Below are 22,500 nucleotides of genomic sequence, written 5' to 3'. Positions count from 1 at the left end.
GAGTAATGAAAATCGTTTTGTTTTGGACTTCAATTTTGCCTGACAGCATTATCTGTATTTAACGTCGCCATCAGTAAATGTCTTTTTAACCATAAAATTGCTTGAAAATAATTATGATAATCTTGTGCTAGCATATTTGTGTTCATCTAAGGGAATTTTTATGTATGTGAGTCTATGTGTGTGTGTGTGTATGTGTGTATATGTGTGTATCCTGAATAGTAGTTGCCTCAGTTAATCTTGCTGTGTGACTGCTGGATATATGGGACAACGAGTAAAGCTTCTATGCAGTCGTTTGACATGCTAGAAATTACAGCTAAACATCCTTCAAGTCCTAGTTCCCGCCCAACTTTTGTGGTATGTCAAGAACGAAGAATACAAAGAATAAAGTAGTCTTAGACATAGAAAAAATAATATATTTCAGGTTGAAGCATCTTTAGTAACACATCTGCTTCATCTAATGCAGTAGTTCTCAACCGGGGTCCACATGGCCCCTAAGGGCCCGTATACGATTTCTAGGGTCCCACGCAACAAAACAGTAAATTGGAAATCCCTAATAGTATTTTAAGGGCACCTGAAAATTTTTGCTTTATATGTATGTACTGGTGTGCATTACGTGAAACCGCTCTTTTTTTTCTCTAACGTTTTACATAGTTCAACCTACAAAAGTGAATGTGTAACAAACGAAATAGGAATTTTGAAAGAATTTTCTATAAACTAGTTTTTAAACGTCGAATGGCTAAGGGGGCCCACGAGTATAAAATAGTAACCAAATGGTCCATAAATAAAAAAAAGTGGCTGAGAATCCCTGATCTAACGAATGAAACAAATAAAGGATAAAAAAGTTAAAAGAAGGTACCTTTTGGTTAATGATCAGCAGTTTCCTTTCATCTTACCAAATTGATACTTTCGACACAGCTTTAATCAAGGAACAGAAGTTATTTTGCTATTCTTCATATGAAGTCAACAAGGGATTAGGGATAGTGATTCTGAACCGAGGTCCATATAGCCCTTGATGGTTCATATAAGACTTTTGGGGGTCCAAATAGCAAATTGGGGATCCACAATAGTATTTTTAGCGCCCTGAAAAAATTTTGCATTACATGTATGTATTGGTACGTATTGTGGAGGCACAATGGCCCAGTGGTTAGGGCAGCGGACTCACGGTCGGAGGATCGCGGTTTCGATTCCCAGACCGGGCGTTGTGTGTCTTTATTGATCGAAAACACTGAATGCTCCACGAGGCTCCGGCAGGGGGGGGGGGCGACCCCTGTTGTACTCTTTCGCCCAACTTTCTCTCTCACTGTTTCTTCCTGTTTCTTGAGTAACGCTACTGTGGACTGGCGTCCCGTCCAGCTAGGGTGGGAACACATACGACATAGAAACCGGGAAGCCGGGCCCATGAGCCTGGCTAAGTTTTAAAAGGGCGCTAAAGAAAAATTGGTACGTATTACAAGAAACAGTTCGGTTTCTTTCCCTAACGTTTTACTAAGTTCAACCTACACAAGTTAATATGTGAATAACAAAATTAGAATTCTGAAAGAAGGATCTTCTAAAACTAGTTTTTAAACATGGAATGGCTATGGGAGACCACCAGAGCAAAATAATAATGAAAGGGGTCCATAGAAAAAAAGGGTTGAAAATCCCTGATCTAATAAACGAAACAAGTAAAAGATTAAAGGTTAAAAGAAGATACCTTTTGATTAATGATCAGCAGTTTCCATTCATCTTTCAAAGTTAAAATGTGGCTTGGGCCTGATCCTTTCGTTGACAAACAGACGTAGCTTTAATCAAAGACCAGTAGTTACTTCGCTATTTGTCATATGAAGTCAGCAAGGGGTTAGAGGCTGCTAATTTCTCCTCATCATCACCGTTGATAGACAAACACACAAACAAACAAACGCACGACAAACAGACATTTGATCAAGGACCAGCATTTTATTTGCTATCCTTAAGTTACAACCGTTTCTCTTCAGAAAACCCCTCAACGCATAGCAGCGGCACCTGATGTCGAAAAAGAGAACCGTACAGTTGCTACTCTCTCAAATTCTTACAGCGGTAAAGGTTTACTTAACAGAGATGCAAGACTCTATGAGGAATTACCAGGTATGTCGTCTTTTGGTTTGTTGGATATTGTTTTCGTTCGTTGTTTTGCTGCTTTGCTTCTTAGAGTGTTCCTGTGTGAAAACAGAACATTTTTATTTGTGCGTTTCCGTATCGATTTTAGAAGATTGTTGTCTCTTTCCTTCTCTTTCTCTCTGTGAATCGTAGAAGCTTGGCGTGTGTGTGAGTGCACGCGCGCGTATATGTGTGTGTGTGTGTGTATGTGTGTGTGTGTGTGTATGTGTGTGTGTGTGTGTATGTGTGTGTGTGTATGTGTGTGTGTATGTGTGTATGTGTATGTGTGTGTTTCCCTGTGAACTCTGAAAGTTGGTTTCTGTTTCCCTCTGTTACCTCTGAAAGCACAAATTCTTTTGCTCTTTCTCCAGTCAGTACGAACCCTGCTAAGTGGGATCCTTTCTGCCATGATATTTATGTACATCGTCTATCTATATGAGGTTGTTATTGTTGTTGTTGCTGTTGTTACTGTGTACATCTCTCTGTCAGGCTATTGTTGTTGTTGTAGTTGCTGTTGTTGTCGTCTTGCCTCGTGGCAGTCTCGATCATCTTTTCAAACACTGAATCCAAGACTTGCATTATTCAATGTGTTCTAAACTATTTTATTGACAGTAGGAAGTGATTTAGAAAAAAATTTCACTGTTTTCTCTAGCAATCAAGCTACCATGTAGAACAGTGGTTGTCAGTGGGGTTCACATGGCCCATGGGAATCCACATCAGATCTTGTTTATATGCAATAAATTGATTATACTCATACGATACACAAAATATTTCGACGTTTTTTTAATACAATTCCTATTAAAATCTAATTATAGAGATACATGATTTTTTAAAACATCGAATGGCTAGGGGGGTCCATGCAAGTAAAATGGGAATGAAAAGGGTCCATAGATATATAAAAAAAATATGGTTGAGTAACACTGAAGTAGAAGTTATTTCTCTTTCCTCCATTTTTTTTTTTTATGATGTTGCTTAACTTTAGATCAGCCTTAATCTGTCGGCTTATAAACAAGGTGTTCCAACTATGATCACACTGTCGTTTGTATGTCAAACATGAATTATGTGGAGTGTCCTTCCTGTTCTAAAACAGCGGATTTGCAAAGGTACGGTGGTGTAAGTCAATATGTATATGTCTGTAAGGCGGCGAGCTGGCAGAAACGTTGGCACGCCGGGCGAAATGCTTAGCAGTATTTCGTTCGTCTTTACGTTCTGAGTTCAAAATTCAACCGAGGTCGACTTTCCCTTTCATCCTTTCGGGGTCGATAAATTAAGTACCAGTTACGCACTGGAATCAATGTAATCGACTTAATCCCTTTGTCTGTCCTTGTTTGTCCCCTCTATGTTTAGCCCCTTGTGGGCAATAAAGAGATAAGAAACGTTGGCACGCCGGGTGAAATGCTTAGTGGTATTTCTTCTGTCTTTACGTGCTGAGTTCAAATTCCACCGAGGTCGGCTTTGCCTTTCATCCTTTCGGGGTCGATAAATTAAGCACCAGTTACGCACTGGGGTCGATGTAATCGACTTAATCCCTTTGTCTGTCCTTGTTTGTCCCCTCTATGTTTAGCCCCTTGTGGGCAATAAAGAAATAAGAAACGTTGGCACGCCGGGCGAAATGCTTATCGGCATTTTATCTCTCTTTACGTTCTGAGTTCAAATTCCACCGAGGTCGACTTTGCCTTTCATCGTTTCGGGGTGGATAAATTAATCACTGGTTGCACACTGGGGTTGATCTAATCGACTCGCCCCCTCCCCAAAAATTTCGGGCCTTGTGCCTAGAGTAGAAAAGAATATGTATATGTCTATGTGTATGTTGATGGGTATATTTATCGATGTGTGTGTGTGTGTGTGCGCGTATATGCATGTGTGTGTCTATCGATTTTCGTGTATGTCTATGCATGTGTACGTCGATATATGTGTAAGTTAATGTACGTTTATGTGGATGTGTGTGTATATTTATGCATGTGTATGTCTATGTGTGTCTATCTCTATGTGCATTATATGTGTGTACATCAATATGTGCGTGTGTATGTGTGTGTGTGTGTGTGTGTGTGTGTGTGTGTGTGTCTGTGTATGCGTATGTCTTTGTACATGTATATCAATGTGTGTGTAGATTTATGTTTAGCATAGTCCACCTAAGGATCGGCAACACAAAAGCCTCGTTATTAATTTATATAAGAAATATAATCGAAACACAATTTTACCACTAGTGAGTCTCAAATAGAAAAGACGCAAGAAAACTGTGTAATGGGTTCTTCCTACGCGTACACAAAACTCAGTCATACGGAGCCGAATCAAACTGTTACATATATGTGTGTGTGTGTGTGTGTGTGTGTGTGTGTGTGTGTGTGAGTGTATGTGCGTGTGTGTAGGTATGTATATATGTATGTGTGTATATATATGTATATATATATGTATGTGTGTATATATGTATATATATGTATATATATATGCATATATATGTACATATATATTATATATATGTATATATATATATATGTGTGTGTGTGTGTGTGTGCGTGTGTGTATATGTATATATACATATATATATAGAGAGAGATGTAACCCTAACCCTAACCCTAATTATATATATATATAATACTAATAGGTATATGTCTATTACTGTGCCGATGTGTTGAGTAAAGCTCTGGCACAGTTTGGGATATCTGGTTGGGGTATATTTCCTTTGGATCTACGTCCGCAATGTTAGTTGAGATATTATTACTATCATCATCATCATCATCATCATCATCATCATCATTATTATTATTAGACGGTGAGCTGGCAGAAACGTTAGCACGATTGGAAACTGAAAGGGAGGAAAGCTATAGGCGAGAATACCTCAGAGGAACCAAATCAATATGGGAAGCAGGTTCAATGGAAAAAACAAGATCAGCGCAATGGATACATGGGCTGTTTTCTTAATGCGATATGGTGCCGGTGTTGTTAAGTGGACAAAAAACGAACTTGAAGAAGAGGATAGGAAAACCAGAAAAGGGATAACAGTTAACAAGGAACTACACCCCAAAGCGATACTGACAGACTGTATGTGCTTAGGAACAGGAGATGAAGAGGCCTCATAGGATGCAAGGTCTGTGTTGTCAACGAGAAGAACAGTTTGGGATGGTACATCAAACAGCAGAGTGAATCCTTGCTTGCAGCTGTCAGAGTTAACAATACAATACCTACCGAAAACATGATGTACCCACAAAGGTTTAAGGAACCAGATGAAAAGTAAAGAGTAAACAATTGAAAAATGAGACCACTGCATGGGCAATACCTCAGAGAAATCAAAGGAAAAGACAAGATCAACACTAGGAGTTGGCTAAGAAAAAGTGACCTGAAAAGATACTATGAGACATTGATATGCAACGCTTGTTCTTGGGCACGGGAATGGTACGAACATGAAACAGAATGAGTCACTGAGAACAAGAAATATAAGATACTGTGGGATTTTGCAATCCAATGTGACTCCCTAATCCAGGTTTAGAGACCAGATATTGTTGTGGTAGATAAAAGAAAAAAGGAAACCAATATTATAGATATTGCAATAACTGGGGATGACAAAGAATTAGAAAAAAATTGAAAAATACAGACTACTAAAAGACGAAATTGTAAGAATGTGAACTATGAGGAGAATGTCTGTGATTCCAATACCTGACGGGGCAATCGAAGCACTTAACAGCCAAATTCGAGAAATATGTCAGAGAAATTGGAATTAACATAAGAACAGAGCAAGCCCCAAAAACTGCGCTGCTAGGAATAGCCAGGATTTTGAGATTGGTACTCGGATGTTGAATGTATCACGCGATAATTAACAACCAAGTACCAAAGCTTATAATGTGCGGAAGGAGACTCTGTAAGACCTCTGACAGCAGGTTGCCGTCCGCTCTCACAGAATCTACCAGAGCAAACAAGATCGAGCGCTCTGAGAAGTCAAAAAATAATAATAATGATGATGATGACGGTGACGACGACGACGACGACGACGACGATGACGATGATGACGATAATAATAATTACGCTCTGATGCAGTACCAGGCAGTGGCTCGCATGACTTCTGATCGTAACTGATTGGAAGCGTTATCATGCACATTGTGTTATCTTGGTATAAAAGATGGGCTACAGATAAGATTCTGCTCAATACCACAGATTTGCTTGTCAGTTGTTTGACCTTAACCAGTTGAGCATGTTCCTTAGTAACTTACAATATGTGCATCTCTGATCAGGAGCAGAAGTAGTGGTGGAACATTATAGCCATGTGTTGAGAGGAATTCTTTGGGGTTTGAATAATTCACGTCTGGAAGCATGGGTGTTTCGTTCAACATCCTTAAACAACCCTTATTCAAGGACCATTTGAGCGGGATGGGCTACTCGACCTGAAAAAAATTCTAACTGGGCTCCACCTGCAAGGCCATGCGCTGTTTATTTTGATACGAGATCACCATGTCGCGCACATATGGTTGTGATGCATGATGGGTATACTGGACTTCGTATATTTTACCCGTGTTACTTTGATGGCATGCACTGCTCTCTCACTCAGTAATAATAATGATAATAATAATAATGATGATGATGATGATGATAATGATGATGATGATGATGATGATGATATCTTTTGTCACATGAGCGTGAGATGGGATTATATTAAAAGAAAAAATTCATTGCTAGTGGTGGTTGTCGTGGTGGTGATGGCTGTGATGATGGTTGTAATTGCAGTGGCGTCGTCGTTGATGGAGGCGGTGGTACTGATTTTGATGGAGTTTTACATGGAGTATAATATAGGAAAAACACCGAATGGAAACTGACTAACAACAAATAAACAAGTAAAGTGCAATAATAGCAGTATCAACACAAACACTAACAAAGAAATACAAAATACATAATATGCAATAGAGAAAGCGTTCCGAATGTCCATCCATATTGCAATCTGAAAATTGTTGTGTGAATAGTTAATTAGGTGTAATCTGAATATTCATTGATGTTCGTGTAAGTAACATATCCAATGGCTTATCAGTAATTCATTGGTGTCTTTTGGGATTGTACGGCGGCCCACTGGCGTCACTGTGGGAATACGTACAACTATATATACATATGACAGCCTGTCATACTTCGATAATAGATGATGTGGAGAGATAGAGAGTGTGAAGGTATGAGAGAGAGAGGAAGAGAGTTAGAGCAAAAGAGAGAGAAAGGAGCGAGAAGAGATAAGAAATGGAAGACAAAGAGGCTTATGAGTTGGAAGGACACGTGGACAGGAGGAGAGAGAGAGAGTGGAGGGAGAGAAACAGGTATGCATAATCAAACGCATACTAACACACGCAAAATTATTTATACAACGATTCGACTATAAATATTCACACATAATCACACACGCTCGCTCGCGCACACAGAGTATGTATGAATGTGTAGGTATATGTATATCTGTGTGTGCGTGTGTGCGTGTGTGTGTGTGTGTGTGTAGTTCAAAGTTACAAAAAAAAAAAAACAACAGCAAAAACAAAAGTTGAAGAAAGGTGTAGGAATAACAAGCAGGTTTAACGCTAGGGAAAAATGGAGTAGTTTTTTTCCGTTTCGAGCCTACGCTCTTCGACAGAAAGGAATAAGAGGAAAAATGGAGAACGAAAAAAACTGTGCAGAGTTCAGCGGTCCAACATAGCGGGATGACTGTATATATATATATATATATATATATATATATATATATATATATATATATATATATATATATATATATATATATATATATATATATATATATATACATATATATATATGTATATATATATATACACACACACATGCACTCAAATATACATATGCATAATTTACTGATGTCGTTCAAGTGGCCAGTCACTTTAGAGACTCCACGGCGAGTAGGCACTTCTTTCAAAGAAGTCAGACAGTCTGAAGAAGTAGCGGTTGCACTCTGTGGAAACCCCCAGTAACAGGTCACTAGATTGAGGAACCCCAGGAAAGGAGTCAGCATTTTTCTCAAACCTGAAATTTCGATCCAGTCCTCTGAAACTTGAACGACCTTCTTGCCTACTCTTAACAGCGCTAAACTGGAAGCTCAGAATGGGTCTCGTGGAGTGTGGTTAAAGTTCCCAGATCGCATCGTGCCAGCAACACTTCGCCCAGACTTCGTGGTCCTCTCAAATTTCACTGTTTGATGATCATGTAGGAACTGACTGTACCATGGAAGGAACACATGGATGAAGCTCATGAAAAAAAGCTTGCCAAATACCAGGAGCTGATAGAGCAGTGCTGAAGTTGGTACGAGCAGGCACGATGCAAGGCTATAGAGGTTGGCTGTCGAGGTTTTGCGTGAAGTTCATTCTGCAAAGCTCTGACTGGGCTTGGAGTTAGCTTCGCTATACATGAGCCACATGCGCATTTTGGAAGGGTTGTGTTTTTTAGTCGCTTTTATTTTTTTGCATGTTTCAATCAATGAAATGCAGCCATGCTGGGACATCATTTTGAAGGATTTTAGTCCAACAAAGCGACCCCATTACTTATTTTCTTAAGTCTGGCGCTTATTCAGTAAGTCTCTTTTGCCGAACCATTATGTTACAGCAACGTAGACAAACACCGATTGTCAAGCGGCGTCGATACAAAACACCTACATATATACAGTGGGTTTCCACACAGTTTCGGTTTACCATATTTACTCACAAAAAATTGGTCATCCTGGGGCTAGAGCAGAAGACACTAGTCCAAGGTACTGCGAAGGGGACGGAATCCGAAACCACGCGGCTGGAAAGCGAGTTTCTTGACCACACAGTTATGGGCCTATGCATTGAGGTATACTGAATTATGTATACTGAAGCTTAAACTGGAATAAGTATTTAAGCAACTGTAAAAGTTAAGATTGACTGTAACACAGACAGATGGAAAAGTCGCAAGTATTCGAAGTAGGAACGTGAGAAGTGCTTATCGAGACCTCATAACGCGACGAAACCCTTTCCACTTTCCTTGAAACCAAAAAGTAATAATAAATCTGCTGGATAAATTTCCCTTCTTTTCTCTTGAAAGGACTGTACTACCTATACGCATATACGTAGACAGACAGCTAGATAGGTATGTAGGGAGACAAATAGATCGAAAGATAGAGATGTAGATAAATAATTAGGTTGTTTGATAGATAGGTAGTTATGTAGGTAGGTAAGTTGGTTGGTTAGTAGCTAGTTAGCTAGATTGATAGCTAGAGATAAATAGGTAGAAAGATAGGTAGGTAAGTAGGTTTGTAGTTAGTTTTACTTCTGCACTGGTGTTGTCAAGACGTTGCTTTGCAGCGGTCTTCAATTGAAGAACTGTGAAGGCGCAACTATAAGGTAGGACATTTATTTGGGGGGAGGGGGTGATTCAGTGGGGGTTTGTTGTTTGTTGTCCATTTTTTTCGAACAAGAAATCCCCACTGGATTCCAGAGCATTTGTCTGCCTATAGTTGCACCGTCTCACTTAATTGTGAGATTTGTGTTGTTTTTGGGGCATATCCTGCCTCGAAAACTTGTGAAATTTTTGTGAAAACATTTTCTGAATTTTTACCAATTTGCAGATTTTCTTGAAGCTATGTTCCTGCTTCTGTGTCTCTGTTCACTTTGTAGTACCTTAGGAGTACTTTTTGGCCAGGAGTACCAGTTGGCCAGGATTGTGCATTGCCGTGTTTTGAACTGTTTTCCTTCTTTCTTTTTTCTCTTCTTTGTCTTTCTGCTCTTCTTTGTCTTCCTTCGAACTGTTTTGACTTTGTTCGGATTTTTGTTGTTTTTTTAAACTGTTTCCTGAACTTTTTCTTCAAAGCATGGCGAAGAAATTGAACACTGCGTTAGAGTGGGAAATCATCCCACCCAAGCAATGGCTAAAAAACTTAGAGGAAAGAACGGTGGTGTTGAGGACTTATTCTTAGTAACTCGCCACCATCGCTGTCTTTCTTAAGACAGATATAAAAAAAGAGTTGGCAGAGCATCAGCCAACTATTAAGTTTATTTCCAGGGGTGCTAAATATGCAACGATATGATTGCTATTTGACACCCCTAAGGTGGCTCGCAAATTTGCGAGCCAGCCCTTAGAAGGGCAAGAGATTCTGTTTCTTCCCACATATTGTGGGAAGAAATTAACGAGAGCTTGGGTCTGTGGGCCGCCACCGAGCATTGAACCGGAATGGATAGAGGACACTATCCGCCGGGGTCTGGGTGGCAGCGGGCCCAAACTTTTAAATGTGAAATTGTTGCCGGCGGCTGATTGAATAAGGTCAAAAGCGGTTTTGACCCTATGGACCCAATCAGCTGCTAAAGATCTGCTATTTCCAGAATTTTTGACAATGGCCGTTTGCAGGTACCCAGTGATACTTGAGGACGCCCCTTTCAAGTGTCACCTGTACCTGGAACCGGGCCATATTAAGAAGAACTGTCCCCAGGACCAAAGTAGGGTCCTGGAGCAGCTAGTAAAAGAAGCGATCCCACCTCCTTCTTCGGAGGGAGAGATGGAGGCAGTCGAGGAGGCGGAGACATCCTCGAAAAAAGGAAAAAAAAAGGGTGGGCAACAATGGTTGCCCACCGATGGACCTCAAGACTGTGGGAAGGAGAGAAGATCCCCCTGATATAGCGGAAGAACTACACCCTCCCGTAGCCCAAGGGAGAAAAGAAAGAAGATTGGGCCATTGCCGCCGGTTAGTAGTACACTGCCGGCATGTCCTGAAACCTCGTCGGTGGGAATTGTGCCACCGACGGAGTAAACTGTAGCCCCTCCTATTAGGATGAAGGGTGATTTTATGATCTTCTTTCATAAGGGAGGGACTGTACAGAGCTTTGTGAAGAAGCTAGAGGGCCGGAGGGAGGGGGTCCTCTCCTGGACTGAAGACCCGGATTGGCCTCCGCAGGTATCTGGGGAGGTCATAATGGAGAATATGTTCAGGGTGATGGACTCCTTTCCCAAGGGCCAATACAGTTTTGCTTTCTGGAGCCCCGACTTAGAACTGCAGGATAGCCTGCGGGAGGCATATTGCCTGGTCGGAGAGGAAAGGTAAGAGGCCTTAGTGTCTCGATTTGAAATTTGAATTTGTTATTTTTTGGTAAGAGGCTCAGTGCCTCAACTTGTAAGGAAAATTGCGTCCATTCTTTGAACTTTGGTAAGAGGTTCAATACCTCATTTTGTGTTGTTGAGAAAAAGAGAACAATGTTTTTGGGAAGTAGCAATCGGCGGGCATTGTCTGCTTCTCCCACCAACTATCTTTTCATTTTTTTCATCCATTATCCTTTGTGTCTTTGTCCAGCCCGCAGCGACTTCTTTGTAAGGTTGTATGGCCAATTTATGAAATAAAGTAAGTTTGTAGGGAGGTAGATAGATAGGTAAATAGGTAGATACGCATATAGGTATATAGGTAGGTAGGTAGCTACATTGATCGATAGATTGATAGATATATTGATTCGTAGCTTGATTGATAGATGAACAGATAGACAGGTAGATTGGTAGATAGATAGAGAAAGAAATAGATATCTAGATTGATAGTCTCACAGATAGAGAGGCAAATAGACAGATACAGAGATAAATACATACATATATACATTTCAAATCATTAAAACACTGCTAAACTGCTAAATGAATGCGCAGCATTCATTTTGTAATTCAGTAAATACTTACTATTTTCATGTTAAACACATACAATATCCGTAATTACTGCCAAAGTCGGTCCTACCCTATATTAAAATAAATTTATTTGAAATTTTAAGGTGCTTCCATTATCTTGTCCAACTCCTGTATATATATATATATATATATATATATATATATATATATATATATATATATATATATATATATATATATATATAAATGTAACTATTTGGACTTTGGGTATATGCCCATTATTATGCCGATAAAGCACATTTGCCATTTGGGCTACCTGATGTCTTCCACATTTACGATATAATTTTCACTGGATCTTTGTCAGAAAATTCGCATTGTTTGTTGAGTTTATAATTGATGAAAGAAACGGAAGATGGATTTAGTACGAATCTTTATTCAGCACGACGATCGAGTTTTGTTGCATCAATCTGTGTAGGCTGTGACACACACACACACACACACACACACACACACACACACTTCATCATCATCATCATCATCGACAGCGGTAAACTCTGCACCCGATGGAAATGTCACTGCAGACGATGGAAATGGTTTTTTTCTTCGCAAGGAATATGAAAATTTAAAAATTAAATTGAAAACGTCATTGCTGCGTTATATATTAATATAATTGTTAAACAACAGATGGCGAATAATAAAATATATGATATGGTGGCTGTTCATTTTGTTGTCTCCCGATAAAGCAGTAGTTTCTGTATAAATATACAGACAGCTCACATTTATACATAATACACATGCACACGCACACACTCACACGCACAGGCACGCAAATCAGATTTACATACATACATATATATATTTATATATATGTATATACTTCTGAACATACGTATATACATATATAATTTACACATAAGCCTACATACATATATATTATATATATACACACGCGCGCACGCACACATGCAGAGAGACACAAACACACGTTTGTATATACTATAAATTTGCGTTTTTACATATGTCTGTATACTTTATAGATATAAATATATATATATATATATCTGTATGCATGTATATACATATATACATACATACGAATACATATATGTGCATATATGTAGGTACACACACACACACGCACACAAATATATACATATATATATATATACCTTTATTTAAATATACATATATACATCTATTCATACATACATACATATATACATACATATATGTATATATATTTATATATACATATATACATACATATATACATGCACACTCAGTTAAATACATACGGTAATACTAAAAAATAAATAATACATTTTCATACACAAATACATACATGTGTACATGTATACTTAAATACATACGTACTTACATATACACACATACTTACGTACATACATACATTCATATCTACATAGAAACGTATAAACATACATACATTCTCATACATGCTTACATACAAGCGTACGTACATACATAGATAGATGCATACATACATATATACATACATACATATATACATAGATACATACATACATATATACATACATACATACATACGTACATACATTTGTACATAACATTTTGCTAAAGATAGTGAAAAAGTGAAAACAAAAAAAAAAGCTAAACTTAAAAGCAGGAAGATAAGACTGACAAGCAGTTCTATTTGAGATAAAATTAGTTCGACAATCGAAATGGTAAATGTTCTTCGCCTTAACTGTCTTCAAGAACATTCTTGCAGTAAAAAGAAGAAATACAAGAAACGAGAGAAGAAGAATTTGGGTATGGTGAGTGTAAAAAAACGGAAGATGTTGATAATGGAAAGATACATGACAATATTAGCTGTGACAATCTACTTGCAGGCATGTGCAGGGAGGGAGGATGGGAGAGCTATTATTGGCATATGTATACACATGCACGTAGTTTATATATATATATATATATATATATATATATATATATATATATATAAATGTATATTTATATATATATATCATACATGTATATGTATATATATATATATTATATATATTCGTGTATGTTACATGCATACGTACGCACACAGACACACTCACTCACACACGGATTCACACACGCACACACACATACCCTCACATACGCACACATATACACACACATGTAGATATATACGCTCACGTATATATGTATATATATATATATATATATGTATGAATGTATGATGTGTGTATATATACATATATATTTGTGTGTGAGTGTATGTATTTATGTGTTTATAGGTGTTGTGTGTATATGTATTTGTGTGTGTGTGTGTATGTGTGTGTGTGTGTGTATGTATATGTGTGTGTGTGTGTGTGTGTGTGTGTGTGTGTGTGTGTGTGTGTGTGTGTGTGTGAATGAAGAAAGAAGAAAATAATCAATACATGGAGTAACAAATAATAGCAGTTTAGTCTCAGATTTTATACCGTCGTTACTTCGAATTTCGTGCTATGCTTTTTCGATACGACTCAGGGTTTTATCAGAAATTCCACCCTCACTCCACTATAATATATTTGGTTAAATGAGACTTATGAATACTCAGATTGTAAGATTTAAACGTTTACAATGTAAAATTTAGATGTAAGACGAGATATAAAAGAGAGGGTAAGAAACCTATTATACTGCGAACTATGTATGGATGCAGACTGCGAGAATATGGTTGACGAAATATGGAGGTTTTGAGCTGATAAAAAGATAGAGAGATCTAAAACAGAAACACACAGGCCGGTAGAAAGAACGGAACATGCAAGCGAGAGAGAGAAAGAAAGAGAGAGAGAGAAGGCGATAGAAAGAGATGGAGAGAGTGGAGTAGTGAGGAAGAGAGAGAGAAATGTAATAGGAAGACGAGCGTTCGTTGCTTGACTAAAGATAACAAGAGATATAATATGTAGAGTATCGTAATGAAGAAAATATGTATTCATCAGAAACGAGTGTTGATGTGAACTGGAAAATGCAAGGTGTATGAATATGTAAATAACTGATGGAATGGCGAAAGATGCAGGGAAGATGACAAGAGAGTGGTGACTATATTCAAGTTTTTCCCAAGGGCTGAAGAAGGGAAAGAAGAAAAGAAAAATTTTAGGTGGATTGAAGCAAATATATTGACTTTTAAAGAAAACGGTTGGTATTACTTAAATAAAACCTAACCGCCTATATCCCTATGAATATCCATCCTTTCATGCAGCCATCTTTTACACCCACTATCTCTGGAAGGGTCGTGGGGTAGAGTTGTCAGGTGCATCCTCTGTAGAGTGTTATCAAAATATGGTTTGGCAAATTAGACCACTCAACTCAGTATCTCTTAAAATTTGTGATCCCGCCATGTCTTACTTTGCAGATAAACTACGAAAGCGACATTGGGTTCTTTTTCACCGAGTACCTATACATACATACATACATACATACATACATACATACGTGGGTACATGCATATATATATATATATTTATATTTGTATATGTATATATATATGTATATATATAGTTGGATGGCGAACAAGGGTGTGGAGTGGAGTGAAAGCATTTGAAGAGGCCAGGATGATGCAAGCAGGGCTCAAGAGATATTTAAGGAAAAATGTAAAAATTGAGAAGGTGAATGACAAGGACCTTTTTGTGTGCACAGTCTGTGACAGACCATGTCTGTCCTTGGCTGGCCTCAAATCTCACCTGCGAACCCATGGAAAACAAACCTGATCCAGCTATTCTGATTATATGTCTGTGCACACGTTTGAATGTGGTGGGTGCCAGAGGGTTTGCAAATCCAATGGGGATCTTAAAAGACATGTTAGGATCCACAATGAGCAGAACTTACTTGCAGGTATTGGTAGTGCAAATCAGAGGTGCAATCTGTGTGGGTGTTTTTTCAAAACACTGTCTGGTTTAAAAAGCCACATCAGACGCCATGAAAGGGCTAAGGTGTAGGTGCAGGAGGTGGTCAAACTCTGTTTAAGGAGTAGACAACCACCATATACATGCATGAATATGTGTATGCGTGTGAGTGTGTATGAGTTTGTGTGTGAGTAAGGATCAAGGTTATTCCCGAGTTATAGGCTCGTAATGCCGGTTTTACAGATAGTGTATAGTATGTATTCCCCCAGTACTGGACGCTAGCCTATCACAAGATCACTTCTTTTTGCTAGCTGAGTGGACTGGAGCAACATGAAATGAAGTGTTTTGCTCAGAGACACAACGCATCACCAGGCTAGAGGAATCGAAACCATAATATTACGATCTTGAGTCCAATACTCCAACCACTAAGCAACACGTCACACACACACACACACACACACACACACACACACACACATACACACACACACACACACACTACACACACACTACACACACACACACACATACAAGCACGTGCATGCGAGCACACATAAATGTGCCTGTATATATATATATATATTATATTTCGGGATTGTCATTTTTTTTTCTGCCAAATAAACACATGCACTATATATTCATTCTTCATTCGTTTATTACTTTTCTCATTTTAACTTATATCCATTGTCCGAAAATTTTTCGTTACACATATGTGACCTCTTCAGCGACACTTTTCATCCTCTTGTATATTTCTGCTCCACTTATTCCATTCTCTCTCTCTCTCTCTCTCTCTCTCTCTCTCTCTCTCTCTCTCTCTCTCTCTCTCTTTATATATATATATACACACACATACATACATACATACACATATGCACACGTCTGCATATATTTCTCTGATGAATGCGCATTTATCTATTGTATTCAAATTATCTTGATTGGCTCAAACTTAATTAAATTAAAAACGATATCAGCATATATAGCAACCCTTCTTCTCCTTCTCCCCTTCTCTCCCCTTTTTTTCTACTCCCACCTGCTCCTTCTTATTTTCTTCTGGTTCCTTTTCTTTTTTTCTTTTTGTTTTTTACTCTCTTCTCATGTCGGTGTATTCTTCTTATGATTGCAGGGCATAAGTCTTCCCAGTTACATACACTCAGCCGAGGTAAACATACCAATCCGACCACAAAGGGTTCAAACGAAGGTAATATCTGCCCGAACCCAACATCCAATGACGTCATTGACTTGAAGTCAATCCGGGTGACCAGTGCCAGTCCCAACATCCCTTCACAGCACTGGAATTTACCAATGAGGAATAGTTTTACATCTTATGCAAAGCCTTTACCTGCAGTACCCAAGGTACACACTTCTTACTATTTGTTTTCTCCTCTATCACTCACTTCCCCTTTGTAACTATTTATTCTTCAATCTCTCTCCCTTACCTTCTCTCTCTCTCTTTTTCTCTCTCCTTCTCTCTCTCTCTTTTTCTCTCTCTCTTTCTCTCTCTCTCTCTCTTTCTCTCTCCTTCTCTCCCTCTCCCTCACTTACTCTCCCTCACTTACTCTCCCTCAACTCAATAATTCCCTTTTTTCCCAGAAATATTCTTTTCCGTTTTTCTTTTGCACGATGTGCAGCCATGAGCTGTTTAGTCAAGAAGCTTGGTTTGCAGTCAGGTGGTTCGGGTTCAACCCTACTGTGTGGCACCTAGCACGAGTGTCTCCTACAATATCTCCGGGTCGACGAACGCATTGCCAGTAAATTTGGTAGAAGGAAACTGTGTAGAAGCCTATCGGGTGTATGCATATACGTATGCGTTTGTATCTTTGCATTTCTCCACCACCACCACCAACAACACTTGACAACCGGTATTGGTTTGTTTATAACTCACAACTTATCGGTTTAACAAAAGAAACCGATATAATAAGTAAAGAGTTAAAAAGATAAGTACTGGGGGGTCGATTTTCTCGGCTAAACCCTTTCAAAGCAGTGCCCCAGCATGGCCACAGTTCAATGAATCTCCAATCACTATTTCTCTTTCGCTCTCCAGCACTTTTCTTCTATACTTTTTTTTCTGATGAAGGTCTAGCGTCCGAAATGTAATGACTATTCCACTTCCTTTTAAGCGTTAAGCGAATACAATATTTCTTAAAACTTGTCTTTCTGAGTTGTCTTCCTTCATTCTGTGTTCATTGTTTCTATTCTGTTTGCGTGCGCGCGCACGCGTGCATATATACGTATGCATATATATGTGTATGTATATTAATGTATTAGATATGTTTACATATATGTATGCGTTTGTGCAAGCGTGCGTGTGTATGTGTGTACCTGTGTATGTGTCTCTCTGTCTGTTTGTGTGTATAGTATGGTTGCATAAACCGTCAGTCGAACATTCAGACCCAGTAAAAACTACCAAAACTAGTTTTATAATAAATTTGATTTTACTTTCACTTTCGAGTCTTCCATCAGTAAATGTTCTGACGTCATTCCCCAAATTCCTTTAAGATAATCCAAACAGAGCTGTGCAGAAGGCAATTAGATGGATTTTATACTTCCTTAGCCGATTGATCTAATTCGTTAGTCGGCTTAAATTCCTCCCTTGGCTTTTGAATGCCTTTAGTTAAGTTCATTTTATTGCCAGTATTAAAACGAGTGGGTCAACGGTTTGTGTATAATCCGATATTTTGATATACTACTTTCTCCTGTCGCGCTATATGAGTCATGGTCTTTCGCCGCCTCCACTTACGTACCAATTTCAGAGTCGTTTCTAAGAATCATAGATACTGCTTCTTCTTCTCTGACAGCCATAGAAATATGTACTGGTTTCAAATTTTGGCACAAGGCCAGCAAGTTAGAGGGAGGAGTTAAGTTGATTACATCGAAAGGATGAAAAGCAAAATTACCCCGGCGAAATTTGATCTCAGAACGTAAAGAAGGGTGAAATGCCGCTAAGAATTATATGTATGTATTTATGTATGTATGTGTGTATCTATATATCTATATCTATCTATCTATCTATCTATATATATATATATATATATATATATATATATATATATATATATATATATATATATTATTTTGTTTAAAAGAGTTCCAACACTGTCTGTTTTTTATGTTTTATTTATATTCCTGCAGAACTAATGTGGGGTATAGAATATGGAATATACAATATATAATATAATATACAATATACAATATGAAATAAAATAAAATAAAAATGGATGGCACCATGAAAGAAAGTATTGAATGTAGATGAAATATTGAGTGTTCAATATAAAGGATCAAATATATAAATATATAAATATAAATATATAAAGGCGACTCGAGTTTCAGGGCTATTTCCCTTCGTCATGGCCGGTATGTTTGTACGTATGTATGTGTGACTGTATCTGCTTGTTCCCCCTACCGTCGCTTGACAACCGATGTTGGTGTGTTTATGTTCTCATAACTCAGTGGTTCGGCAAAAGTGACCGATAGAATAAGTACTGGGCCTACAAAAAATAATTTCTGGGGTCGATTTCTTCGACTAAGGCCCTTTAAGGCGGTGCTGCAGCATGGCCGCAGTCAAAATGACTGAAAAGTGTGAAAGACAAGTAAAAGAATGTATATACATATATATTGATACCCTCAAATATGCTTTTTGTTTTTGTTTTTATTCTAAAGACAACATATCTTGTGACTACTTTTTAATTCTGTAGCATTTAAACCGTCTATATCTGGCCCAAATGTCCTGTCTGTTTTATATTGGACCGGCCAAATCTGACCTTCCACGCTTACACTACAGTGTGATTCTAAAAACAGCTACATAATGGAAATCTTGAAGCTACGTCACAATGCACGACCAATTTAAAACAACGTAAATAAATAAGCTCATTTGACAGAGTAAACTGAATGCTAAAAGGATTAAAGGTTATTTTAATTAATTCTGATGAGATGTACTCTATGAGTTGATCTAAAGCTATCTTGGAACTTAAACAATTATATCAAGTAAGATCCGTTTTAACCAACTAAACACGCACACACACACACACAAACAAACAAAGTGTTATATTTATTTATATACCGTCTATTTTGAAATAGATGACTAAAACAAATTAAAACAGTTTTTGCGTGTTATTAGATGGCTAAAATGGGTCTTCCTCGAAGTAATTACTTTAATTAATTCCCAAGTCAGATAGAAATCACACTATGCAGAAATACATATATACATATATAAATAAATAAATGAAATAAAGTTAATTATCAGTGAACAATATTCTTTAGTTGTAGACATAGCAGTGAGAAACGTAAACGATATGGAATTCTATTACATCCTGCTATATAACATGAGTAGCCAATCACTAAAATTATAAGAATCTTTGTAATGACTAAGAAAAAGACATTGAATATGTAGGCTGTGTGCATCTTCGTTGGTTGTCGATTTAAAATTCAAACTTCAACTCCCGTTGAAATTTTACTCACACTTATGAACAGCAAAGAAATACCAAGTATTTTTCGGTGATAAATAGAAACCATTCGGTCCTTTGGTGCGTTGCTCGTCGACTTACATACCAATCACCCCTTATGTTAATCTCTCTTCTCTTAAACATGTGGATCATAGGCCATCGGCAGTTTATCCCCACTGTTTCGGACTAGGCTGTCTTTTCTTTTTCTCTCCAGTTAGATCCTTGCTTTTTCAGCTCTGTCTCTTCCGCCTCCGATGTAAGTTCATATGTTTTCCTAAGGGAAGGCCTTCCACTTCCAGTTCTTGTTGGTTTTGAGCTGTCATCCATGCTTCTGTAACCTTGCCTTTTTGAATGGGTGTTGGCCTCACACAAACCCATTTTTACATTGGAGAAGAGGCAGTCTATTTTAGTCTGGCCTCTATCCTTTGACCTATCGAGTATAGCTCTCAGGGTCATTGAGGCACATAAGCTACGATACCACATGAACTGGACCTTGTGATGGTCGTTATGATAATAACTGCCGTATATCATGCGGCCAAGCAAATGTCTTTAGTTCAACAGCGGCTGGTTAGGTGATGGTTACCGAAGCATCTAAGCGGCTCGCATTGTAATTTGTGATAAATATTTCACTTTTTAAAATTTTGTTTCAATCTGTTTTTTGGCAGACTTTACTTCAAATACATTTTTCCAGTTTGTTTAACTCGCCATATTCTTAAAATCATAGTACCGGGTACATGTTAGCAGTTGTGCATTCTCATTGATTAAATCTCTCGCCTAGATTCGTTTGTCTTTGTATCCTACAAACATACAAGCATATTTACACACATATATGTATATACAGACCCACACACACACATATGCATATACATCTATATGTATGGATGTCTATATACATGTATGTACATATATGTGTGTGTGTGCATTCACATGAGAATATGAGTGTGCGCGTGTAGATATTATGTATATAACTGTGAAGATGAGTACGTGTATGTGTGTGTATGTGTGTGTGTGTGTGTGTGTGTGTGTGTGTGTGTGGATATATCTCATTGAATAAGAGTGCATTGAAGTTTTATCATACTTTATGAGGAGGAGGGTGCAGCCGCATAAGCGACCGCAGTGTTTGTGGCGGTGGCACTGGTGGAGCTGGTGATGATGGTACGATGGAATGGTGGTGGTGGTGGTGGTGGTGGTGGTGGTGGTGGTGGTAATGTTGATGGTGGATGAACAAGAGGCAGGAATGTAGAAGAAAGGATAGTGGTGGGGGTGAGGGAAGATAGAGAGGGGAAGTGGTGTAAACGCTATTGTTAGAATCAATCTAAACAGGCGAGAGAATAGAACTAGCTAAAAGATCTATATTTTCCAATGGTAACTAGCTTTTCCTCAGAAGTCCTTCTGTTATAACCAAAGAAAGCCGCCGTCAATTCTATTGGTTTCTTCCTGCTTCGTTGAACATTGGTAAGCTTTTGACTGAACCTCAGAACAGCTGCTAAGATAATAAGGAATATTAGCTTTTGATTGGCGGTGACAATGCAGTTATTTATTGACGGCAAGGCAGTGACGTCAACGGCGGCGGTACAGCGGTAGCAGTGGTAGAAAGAGAGAGAGAGAGAGAGAGAGAGAGAGAGAGAGAGAGACAGACGGACAGAATGAGAGGGAAAGAGAGAAGAGAGAGTGTGAAAGAGAGTGAGAAAGAAAGGGAAAGTTAGAGAGAGAAGAGATAGGAAGCCGGTCAAAAGTACTGGCTTTCTTGAATATATAACAAGGGAGTTCTAAATAAATTAACTGTCTTTTGTAATGATATTTCAACTGTCCTCTCTCACCAGCACCACCAAAAACACTATCGCCATCATCTCTGCCAGTGCCACCACCAGCAGCACCACCACCTTTCTTCGGTTACATTCTCTTCACTTCTCTTTGGAGTTTCTTTCTTTCTTTCTTTCTTTCTTCAGCCTCGTCGGTTGTCTACCAATTTACACTGAATGTGTGCATACATACGCATTTATGTATTCATGTAAAGGATAGTGATATATATATATATATATATATATATATATATATATATATATATATATACACACACATACATACATGCATACATATATATGCATGCATGTATGTATACATATATGTATACATATACGTAAACATACATTAATATCTAAATATATTATACATGTATACGTATATATATATATATATATATATATATATATATATATATATATATATATATATATATATATACATATATGTGTGTATGTATGTATGTATGTATGTATTAATATTCAGCAGAATCAACACAGTGACTCAAGGTCCGAGAGATTCGTGCATTAACACTTATCAAACTAGTTTTTACCAGCGCACGACACTCAGACCTCGACTCACTCTGCTGCTTCTGCTAAATATTAATAAAAATATACACGTACTCATATTTTGAGTTTTATTTTTCCTGTTTACACCAATATATAATAACAATAATAATAATAATAATAATAATAATAATAATAATAATA

The 22,500-nt window shown here is 37.9% G+C and overlaps 1 protein-coding gene across 4 annotated transcripts in view; it reads left to right on the top strand.

Moving 5' to 3' along the window:
- LOC106875085 (protocadherin alpha-3) overlaps positions 1-22,500 on the top strand; it is a 229,776-nt gene that overhangs the window by 196,213 nt on the left and 11,063 nt on the right. For 2 of the 4 annotated variants that reach the window (XM_052973093.2, XM_052973094.2), the window contains exons 3-4: positions 1,974-2,103; positions 16,672-16,901. In XM_052973093.2, coding sequence (XP_052829053.1) covers positions 1,974-2,103; positions 16,672-16,901 — 360 coding nt within the window. The remainder of the gene's footprint in view (positions 1-1,973; positions 2,104-16,671; positions 16,902-22,500) is intronic. The other 2 variants (XR_008265545.2, XR_008265544.2) reach the window with 1 other exon arrangement.

This window comes from Octopus bimaculoides, chromosome 14, assembly GCF_046866305.1.
Source record: "Octopus bimaculoides isolate indiv1 chromosome 14, ASM4686630v1, whole genome shotgun sequence".
In the NCBI taxonomy this organism is placed as follows: domain Eukaryota; kingdom Metazoa; phylum Mollusca; class Cephalopoda; order Octopoda; family Octopodidae; genus Octopus; species Octopus bimaculoides.
This window is presented reverse-complemented; position numbering and strand designations above follow the sequence as displayed.